We start from the raw sequence: 11,122 nt of genomic DNA on the forward strand, positions 1-11,122 counted from the left end.
TTAGAAGTCAAGAACTCTTAGAAATGATACATACCAATATTTGTGGCTATTTTTTATCTTATTTTTGAGAGCAAAGGTATTTTATCACGTTTATTGATGATTTCTCATATTATGGTTATATTTTTCTGTTATATGAAAGTCTGAAGTTTTGGAAGCCTTCAAGATATACGAAGTAAAAAATTAATTGGATAATAAAATTAAGGTTGTGAGATCTGATGGAAATAATGAATAATATGATAGATATGATGAATCTAACCATAATCCTAAAGTTTTTGCCAAATTTCTTGAATATGGCATTGTAACACAGTACACTATGCTAAAAAATCTCCAACAAAATGATATGACTGAAAGGCGTAATCGTACCTTGATAGATATGATAAGGAGTATGATTGGTAATTCATTATTATCCTTAAATTTGTGAAGAGAATCCTTGAAAACTGCTAAATATATATCCTAAATTGGATACCTAGTAAAACTGTTCCTAGAGCTCCTTTTGAGTTATGGATGGATAGAAAATTGAGTTTAGTACATTTATATGTTTAGGATTATCCCGTAGAGGCTTGATTATATAACCCACAAGAAAAGAAATTAGATCCTAGAACTATTGGTTGTTATTTTATAGAAAATTAAAAAGATGAAAAGATTTTAGATTTTATTATTAATTGTACACCACTAAAATTATTGAAACTGAAACTGCTATATTTTGGACCCAACCATCCAAACAGACTCAAAAAAATACTTGCAACTTGTTTATCATTGCTCAAAATATATTTTTTTTTCCCCCGTGGCTCCCAAACAAAGAAAAGATGAGTGCTCCTGATAGCTAAATATGATTTCGACCTCGCATTCTCGTGCAAGCGAAATTATTACACCCAGATTTTTTTAACTTGATCTGAGTGATATTCAAGACTCGGGCTATGCCCGGAACCTGGACCACTAGGTTAGGTTCAGTCTTGGTGCTTGAACCATTATTTTAACCCACTTAGGATGCATTTGGTTGGAATAAGTTTACCCCGAGTAAAGTGTGTTAACTTACCCCAACCCTCTTTACTCCGGATTAAACTACTCCACCCTATAGGGTGGAATAGTTTACCCTAGGTTCGGTGGAAAAAGTTGTTGTAGAAGCTTTGCAAAACGCCGGTTTCTGCCATGCATTAGATTTCGTTTACCATTCTCTTTTCTCTGTGTGATAATGTGAATTCCAAGCATATTTCACCTCATAATACAATCTGTTCCCAAGATATTCCAATAATCTTGACATGATTGTCTTTGGTTATTTTACATGATTTTGTGATAAACAAATGTTTGACCGGCCTGACTTTGCTGTGGATGGAGACAAACACATGAGGAATGCATTGGTAAAGAGGAAAATAGCAGTGAGTCCATATGTTCTTGGTAATGCATTATGTGAAGTTCGTCTATCAATTCAAGTAATAAAAACTAATGGCTTATAACAAAGAAAATATTAAGGTTTTTGAGGGGTTGTGGAGCAGAAGTCATCCATAAGATACAAAATCCTCTAGACCCAATCACATGAATTAGGCATTAAAAAACTCCAAAAAAGCTTGCACACAGCTCTGAATATTGCTTCAAACTTCGAGATATGATCGAAGTTGAACCACTTGCACAAGAGTTGCTTACTGTTTTCTCTAAATTGATTTTTAAACTCAAACACACAACCAATCTGCTGCAAAGAAGGGAACATGCCGCTGCTCGCCCCCTATCCTCTATGAACAAAATAGCATATCGACCAGCTGGACACTTAGTCCTAGAAGGTTCAGAGACCACCCCATAGGCTGGAGTGATGGAGTTAGGAAAGGATTTGCCGAAAAAAGAGCATTCTGACTTTGAAGAATTTCTCATCAGCGTTGAAGATGTTCTCAGCTAGATGTAAAACAGTCTTCCTTTTTCCCTTTTTTTTTGGGTCAAATAACACAGTCTTTCTTTATGATGAATTGGAGGAATAGATTTGAATAGAGCAGCTGAAGATATTAAAGTCAAAGGTAAACTTTGTATGCAGATAAAGAAAGCTGCAAGGCAGGGATACAGAGTTAGCCGTCTTCATCATGATTTCATTATGATCCTACCATGTGCATCACTATGTATTGCTGCACTGAAGCTTTCTCGGTCTGCATACAAAGTTCCTTTTACCTTTGACTTTGAGATGTTAGCTGCTTCATGTAAATCTCTTCCTCTGATTCGCTGTGCTAAAGCTTTCTCGGTCTGCATACATAGTTCCCTTTACCTTTGACTGTGAGATCATAGCTGCTCTCTGTAAATCTCTTCCTCTGATTCACAATAAAGGAAGACTTTTACATCTAACTGAGGACATGTTCAATGCTGATAAGAAACTCTAAGTGAGCACACTCTTATTTGGCCAAATCCTTTTATCACCAGCTTTGCTTCCTTCCTCAGCTCTGATTCTCCATGTTGTCTTCAACCCGAAGACCCCTCATGCTGCTGAGGTCTTTGTTTGTATCCCTTCGTGCATGGCTCTGGACTATTCTCTTTTCTGGATATGAGACGCTTTCTGGTGGATTTTCTCGATTAATAATCTACCAGTGGCTGACCATGTGATTGCTCTGCTAGTTCCCCATGCTTCTCAACTGAGATTCTGCCAATGGCTACTTATCAGATTTCTTTGCCAACTCCAAATGCTTTGCTTCTCCACTAAGTGGAAAATTAGCACCAGCATTTCCGCCATGCCCTGCCTGCTCATCTCCCTTGTCATCAAGTGCCATTGGAGGAGGACTAAATCCAAATCTACAAGAAAGAGACTAAAAGAGGCCTTTTCTCTCTCTACCCTTCCTTTTTTTCAAGATATTAATTTCTTGGTCTTCATCAAAGAAATATCCTTGCTCTTGACTGCCTTCTTCTCCATTTATTTCCATGAAGGATGATAAATTGACTTGGTGCTTGTCTTCATTAATTATACATAACAATTGAACCTCAGTTCTGATACCACTTTCTAGTAACCAGTTGCTCTAATAATAGTCTGATATGGCTAGAAGGGAGAGAGAAAAGAGTTTCAAGATGAACTCTATCTCAAGATGAACTAGTGCACACAGAAAGAAATCAATGTGTATAGAGATAGATATAAATATATATAAACTTGAAACCAGTATGCATACACCCAAAGGGCCAAAATGGAGGCAGCAAAATTTTTCTCTTTCCCTTCCTATGTGTGAACAATAGGAATGCAAATTAGAGCAAAAAACCAATCAAAGAAAAAAAAAAAAAAACTATAAAGAAACAACAGAGCAAGATTTTTACATGGAAAACCCCAATAGGGAAAACCACTGGAATGAATCCAGATCAGCCTTTCACTGTCTCCAAATAATGGGATTACCAAGTAATTTTTGGCCATGCGAAGAATCACAACATCAAAAGACTCCCTCTCATAGATCATGATATCGAGAGACAATCTCTTGGCTCACAACATTAAGAGACACCACACTTGGATCACCGCCTTTCTAGGGTACACACCAAAAGACTTCCACATATCAAGAGACAACTCTCGAAATATGCAAGCAATCCATCGCCATGCGAAGGTGGATTACAAACAAACAACATGTTGGAATAGCCTTGCCCACATAGAGATCTCAAAACCTTTCAAAGAACACCAATTTGGGGATTTCAAAAACCACAGCATGAACTTGTGGTTGGAGATTCACAAATCCAGCGCCACATCTTCTTTTGCCTTTTTTCCTCCTAAAGCTATGGGGCTGACAGGGCAAGTTCTCTCAACAAGAACAGGCTCTTCTCAGAGAATAGAAGGGTTTTGACGTTTTCTCTCAACACTCACTCCCAATCCCTTTAACAAACAACCAACCCTAAGTCTCACTTTTCTTCTATAAGAAAAGATTCCAAAATTGTAGAGTGGGCTTCAGTCGTGGGCATGTCAAGACCACGTAAACAACCCAACATGAATGCGCTCCTCTCCTCATAAGGAGGGACAAAGCCAACAGGGAAATGCTCTCTAGCCACGCCAATGCATGCTACTTCTACAATAGTTGCCGCAACAAAGCTACAAAAAGTTTTATTTGAACAGCTACATTCCTCGGCATAGCAACCAGGCATTTTGAGTTTCTTCAACGGTGCATCCTGAAAATTTAGGCCTAGATGATCATAGTGCAGTTAGTCTCCCTCCCTTTCCCCTTTTTTTTTTTTGAAAAAAAAAAAATCCTCCATTGACCTGGGCCTTCTTGGCATCGTCTAAAAACAGAAACATAGAAAACGAGAGAAAAATGCATTTGGTGCCATTATTGTCATTTTTTTTTCAATTTTTATTTTTAAAAAGCCATTTCCATTATTTCAAGAAAAATTAAAGTAAGAATTCTTAATTTTAATATTTTTCAAAAATAAAAAATTTTTATGTTTTATATCACCACCGATACTCTCACCACCGCCGCATCCACCATAGCCATCTCCGCCACACCATCTCTATTGCCGGCACTACCACTATCGTCACCATATCAATGTCATAGCTAATATTCTTTGTATTGATACAGCTCAAGTTCTACTATTCAAGAACTTTAAAGATGAGAACGTATTGGACAAATTCATTTATGCAAGACAAATTAAGGATGCCCATTAAGACTGTAAGCTGAACTCACTGCATACTTAAAACATATTCAAGAAGAGCGGATCATATAAACAATAAGAAAAATGAGTAAATCAGAACAAGTTGTTTGAAGAACAAGATCTTCTAACCTTCAGAAATCTTGAAATGGAACCTAGACAGGGAATAACCTTAACTCGATTAAGCAGAAGGCTGATTTAATATCAGGCCCGTGTTCCACTGTTTGGATTCGACTTTGTGCAGAGAACTTTCCTTCCCTTGGCACGTCTCCGCTTCAAAACAGCTCTTCCTCCGGTGGTTCTCATTCGTCTGCGGAAGCCATGCGTCCTAGCAAGTGATTTTCGAGATCTTGACCTTTTAGTCAGGGAAAGACCAGCCTTACCTGCCCTAACCTGGAGACCATGGTACCTTTCTCTTACCACTTTAGTCGAACCCAAGTCAATCCCCAAAGACAAACCTGAAGATTCAAGAGTTACAAATATTAGAACGATGCAATGCAAAAATGGTTGCCTTTGATGGAGTTGTACATACATACATTTAGCCTCCCAAATAACACCCACTCTCTAATTGAGAGAATAAAATGGAATAAAGGAAATGCAGTAGATAGCAATTAAGACGACATCTCATAGTTCATTGCGACACTAAGAATATTGGCTACAAGATTGGAGATGAGAAAGCTTTATACTCTTTTATATTGTTGATTAATACAAAATGTTGCATATATCATATGAAAAGATCATGTCCACCAACAAATTTCCATAATGATAAATATAAATTCATATATTTTCTCCCAACCATATCCTAACCATATGGAACTTTGTGTCCCTCAATCCAATATTGGTTTAGTATCAGATTCTTCCAACTCACGCTTTTTCTAAATATGTCTTATTGAAAACCAAGTTATTATAGGTCATATTTGGAAGTATAAATCAAAGAAAGAAAAGAAATCAGGAGATCAAAAATAAAGCATTGAAAAGAAGGAATGAGAAAAATCTTCTAATGCTCGTTGTCTTTAGACAAATTGTTCAGAGAATAACAAAGAGGTTTACCAAAGATTGATCATTGCCTCTCGGTTGAACATAACATGTCTTCATAAGAAAATTTAATGATGGTATTGATAACAACAATGCTGACTGGTGGTGGTGGCTGTGGTGGTGACATTGGTATGAGTGGCCAATACTATAGGCTTTCATGGACATGAAAAAAGGTGTCAGACTAGGATGCATGCTGGTATGTAATTGCAATATCTAACAGAACAAAGCAAAAGAACCTATTGCATGGAGTATTTCAATTTCTAGATTAAGTAATATTAATTATGCCAACATCTTGACCATAAGCCTTCTCCCAATAAAAACTAGTTGGATTCAATGTACAACTCCAATTCAAGATGGATCCATTTAGGGATAGAGCAATTTTTATGATCAATCATCAACCTAACACCAACCCTATTAGAAATTGGTGAATTGCTGGTGCAGGCAACTTTCAGAAAGAGTAGGGCAAGCCAAATCTGAAAAGCAGGTAGGGAAACCAATATTTAGTTGACAAAGTTTTAATGTAAAGGTCACTGTCAGTTCTTGGCACGCAAAATTATAACCCCAAAGTGTGAAGTTATAACAAGATCTCATGGTAAAATTAAATATGCAAGTGTCCATATTAATTCTTAAATTCATATCGTGAAACTTGATTACATAAGAGTTAAAACCTGCATACTAATTACAAACAAATAATATTATTTCAACTTAAAATAAATTGTATTTGGAGAAGTGGAGGAAGTTTATTATTATAAACATAATAAATTTAGATGTGAAAGGCATATTCCATCAAAAAAGAAGAAAAAAGCATGCCAAGGCATAATAAAAAGTTTAGCCGAAAAAGGCCATAGGGAACAAAGAAACTTTATTTTTCTCATAACACCACACAAAAACTTTTAACCAAAAAAAAAAAAAAAATGAATAAAAAAAATCTAGGTCATTGGGAAGACCCTTGGTCTTCTTCCTTCGCTTCCATTTCTCTAGTTTTGTTCACTGCTCAAATTTTCCCACAAGTTCCTCATTTCCTTCTTCCTCCTTTTCTTTCTTCTATTTGGGTTTCTAATTATACTTGATTTCTGGTCAACAAAAACTTATTAAAATCTCATTCTGACTACCAAAAGTCTCTAATGGAGAAAGTGGTAAGAGTCTTGGCATTCATGAGATCAGAGGTTAGACATAGAATTGATTGATCATTTAGTAAAAGCAGTGTGAAAATTATTCTCATTAAAACAGCCCACATCAGTTTGGAAGGCTATGATTGATTGCTTACTAACAAAAAAGAAATCAACATCCCTCCCTTTTTGGAGCCCACAATCACAGTCACTATAACAACGTTCTCACAATTTAGGTCACAATTTTATCTAAATTTTAAAGTCCACCTATCCATTTTAAGGCCAAAATTATATAGATTTTTAAGATTGCAATCTAAGCTTTCTAATGGCAGCTTAACTATTCTACTAACATATAGGCATTACCTTGAAAGTACATATTCAAGAATAACTTGCTTATAAATTTTCACATTGTTAATTATACAAAGCTTCAAATTATATAAGGTGTGCCTCTTTTGCAAAACCACCATGCCATTAGAATCTCTTTCGTCAACATCATTCTCTTATTATCATATTAACTACACTAAAGTCTTGTTGATCTTCTTCTTTGCCATATATTTCATTTTATTTCTATGTCAGACCCATTGTGTAGGTGAACTTGATATTTGATAAACTACCGTACAAATCCTTGTGTGTGTTACGGACAACACTTGTCAACATTAACATTTTTCTTTGGAAGGACTCACATCTTTGAGATGTGGGCATGCCAGGTGGCAATGTACAACAATGGTAGCAAGCAACATCAGTGGTCGTAATTTTGGCGATTGCTGTGGCACCAGTTAGAGTAGTGTCATAATAATGTTAGCAATAATGGCAAGACAACAGTGGTGACTGTGGTAATGGCAATTATGCCAACACCAGCTGCAAGTAGTTAGAGTTCAGGGAGATAAAATGTCAAGTCCTTTTTTTGTTCCTTTTGTCACATCAAACATCACATTCTCAATTTTCTGCCACTCTTGCCTAACTACCCTTCAAACTTCATTTTATTTTCCATGTTGTGTAGTCTCTACCACACATCATTTACGATATTAACAGTTCATCCATTTCTCTATCCTCTGTTACACTCACATGAACAAGAATACATATGCACATATATTATGGATTAAGGAATCATGATATGGCATTCCAAAATGAATAAATAAATAAATAAAAGTGCATAAAGGTGCTAGCTTAGTTGCTTAACCTGCAGAGAGTTCTACATGCACACCATATATCTATAGTCATCCATTTTTTCCATGTCAATCACCCCTGACCAAAGACTGCACTTGCCCCAACAACTGTGCCAGACTCGATTGAGAATCACATTTCACGAGATGAATTGTAGGAAAAACTTAGCAACATATTCTGGGTACTCCTATAGAATTATGTGCAGGTTATTCTCATAGGATAACTAATCTGCTGTATATCTGCATGCTCACTTAGCTTTTAAGCATTTACCAATTTAAAACAGAAAAAAAAGAGGGGGGGGGGGGGGGGGGGGGAGCTTTGAAGGTATTTCAGGTTTCCCTTAAAGAAGGATTCTTATGCTTTTAGATATTAAGAAAAGGGAAAGGGAGAGAAGGACATGACACTTAATTTGGAATCTAACAGACAATATTGCATTGGATCAGTTAGTTAAGCCTAGGCCACATATTTGTTTCAAATATAACAATGGCTAATGATAAACTGAATTATATTTCTTTCCTAGAAACACAACTCACAGATTACGTTGGAGAAGTAAGAATTTACATAAAATTGCTCTCCTAATAATGCATATCCACAAGAATGCTCCATAAGATTGCTTTGCTTCTTCTTCTTCTCGTAAGTATTCCATCACAAACATCCTCATTTTGCACTATTTCTTTACTATTATAAAACCATTTTCACAAGAAGTCACACATTGTGAATTATTATTTTCAGTTAAGAATCAAACTGGTTTGTAAATTATTTCTTTATAGCAGTGAAATCCATAAAAATTTTACCCATAATATTTTAAAAAAAAAATACTCATCGAAACAGCTACCAAGGGACAAGACTTTCCTTAGCATCACTGCAATCCTGAGATTTACAAGCAAACTCTTTATGGAACTCTTTTAATATGACGAAGGCATCGTATTTGCGTCAAAAGTTCATAGAAAATAGAATTTTGATGCTTGATTACAGGACAATAAAATACACCAAAAAGTTCGTTGACAAGCTAGTGAAGCTGAGAAATCAGTAGCTGTCTTAGACCGAGAAAAAAAGGAAACTAATCGATATTTTGAGCATAACTTCTAACATGAAATCTACGAAAACAAGAAAAGCGTTGTAGATTTGGTCGAACCAACCTACTCTAGCTAGAACAAATAAAAAGAACCCAAACAAATCTAAAATTTAAGCTAATTTAAATTCGAATTCGTATTTTTCCCTCTCTCTCTCCTTCAGAAATCTCCAAAAAGCAGCACAAACCGCCAACATTACAACGAATTCTGCTTATAATCACCAAACAACATTAAATTAAAGCAAAGACACCACAAAATATTACCATTCATCGAAAAAAGGGGGGGAACATCAAAGATATAAAGATAAAAGAGCGAGAGAGCTGGTGGATTTGGCTTACCAGAGAAAGAAGAAGGGAAGGGGAGAGATGCCAAAGGTGGGGAGAGGAAAGAGGTGTGAAGCAAGGGAGAAGAACGCGTCACCGGGGGCTTCGAGAGGCTCAGAGATCTCCGGCCGATTCCGCTCCGGCCGGTGAGGAGGGAGAGGGATACGATAGGGGAAGCGGTGGAGACGGCTCCAAGCGATATCGCCATTTCTGCGCCTTCCAAGACCTCGAGCTGAACTCTATTGAGTATTCATCTTATCGAGACATCGGGATAAGGCGTGGGGGTTCATTTCGTATTGGACGGCCGTTGATATTGTGTTTTACGGACCATCAGAGCCGTTTGATATTTCAGGTGGTGATCGGATTCCCGTTCCGGTCCAATGTCCGGACCATTGGTCAGATGCAGCCTAGTCCAAACTTTGGGTGTCAGCAGCTAGGTGGAGACAGCTCTCGCTCCACTGCCCATAAAATATCTGATGGGAGTTATATGAATTTGACTTAATTATTTTAAAAATTTTAAATTTATATAAAAGAATTTTATTTTTATTTTTATTTTAAATTTTAATTAGTTACAATAAAATTATCTAATTTTTAAAATATTATAATTATTTTTTTCGTTGGACAGTTTGGCTGTAGTAAATTTAAGTTCAGAATAAAAATAAAAATTTATAAAAAAATTTAAAATTTTAAAATAGGTAAACTTATGAATTTTAGAAATCAGTTGTATAAATTTTTTAGTTTTTTTTTTGATTATCTGGGAGGTGAAAACCACCCATAAGTTATACTATAAAAAAAAGGGTATAGGTAAGGTCATTATGCTATGATCTTTGATTGGATATATTAAACAGTAAGCATACCCTTTCTCAGCGAAAGTCTAGGATTTGTAAGTTATCAAAAATTATGCAGAAGTAAAAGGCAGGCGAAAGTACCAATTTTGGATTTATCTTTCTTTTGCTTAGAGTAAAAATAGCATCTGTATTTTAATTATTGTCTTCACTTTTTAGCAATGTTAAGACTCCAAAGATTGAGTCTTTATGCTTACCTAAGCCATAGAGCGACCGCTCATGTGTGGAAAAAATGAATCTGTTGTATATGGCATTAGTAAAAAAAGTTTCAAAATGAAATATTCTATTTTTCTCAATCTATCATGTCCAGCAAAGAGTCCCGATGATGAAATCCCAAGCTTTTGGTGATATTTGGTTAGGGAGTGATTGCCTTTGCTCTCTCCATAAATATCCTATTGTGTTGGAGATAAACTGAATATTTAGTTTGTGTGCGATAGGATCACAAATTTGTTTAGTGAATGAGTAGGAGATAAAATAGATGATCTACTATTTCTTCTTGGTCTGTATAGAGAGAGCATTTAGCCTATATTCTTATTTGTCTCCTTTTAAGATTCTTGATGGTCAGTAGTTTGTTATCAAAAATAAGTTAGTAGAAGATCTTTACTTTGGTTGGAAGAGGTGTTGCCCAGATAATAGTTGAGAAGTTGGATATTATGCCGCTGCGAGAGAGCAGATTGTAATGGCTTCTTATCGAGAACTTTCCCTTTCTATCCCATTTCCAAATTGCTATGTTTGGATTGCTTACTATATTGACCTCAGTAAGCAGGCTCATGAGATGAGCAAGCTGGGCTTCATCAAATCTACGAAGAGTTTCTCTGAAAAATATTCTCTCATCGCCACCATTATAGAAATTTGCTACTGAGATGCCCTACTGCCATGTGAGTATATAGAGGTCTGAAAAGAGATCTTTAAGTGGGGAGTCAGCTAACTATTGATCCCTCCAAAAGGAGATAGCAGTGCCATTGCCCACCTCAAAATGATAGCTTTGATTG

The 11,122-nt window shown here is 36.1% G+C and overlaps 1 protein-coding gene across 1 annotated transcript; it reads right to left on the minus strand.

Annotated features, from left to right (window-relative positions):
* Positions 1-4,633: 4,633 nt before the first annotated feature.
* LOC105033340 (large ribosomal subunit protein bL34c) lies at positions 4,634-9,556 on the minus strand. Its single transcript, XM_010908101.3, has 2 exons — positions 9,301-9,556; positions 4,634-5,039 (listed from the first exon to the last, which is right to left on the minus strand). The coding sequence occupies exons 1-2, from the start codon at positions 9,491-9,493 to the stop codon at positions 4,786-4,788; spliced, it is 447 nt and encodes a 148-aa protein (XP_010906403.1). The 5' UTR covers positions 9,494-9,556; the 3' UTR covers positions 4,634-4,785.
* Between the last annotated feature and the right edge of the window lie 1,566 nt (positions 9,557-11,122).

The sequence above is a fragment of the Elaeis guineensis genome, chromosome 5 (genome assembly GCF_000442705.2).
Source record: "Elaeis guineensis isolate ETL-2024a chromosome 5, EG11, whole genome shotgun sequence".
Taxonomy (NCBI): domain Eukaryota; kingdom Viridiplantae; phylum Streptophyta; class Magnoliopsida; order Arecales; family Arecaceae; genus Elaeis; species Elaeis guineensis.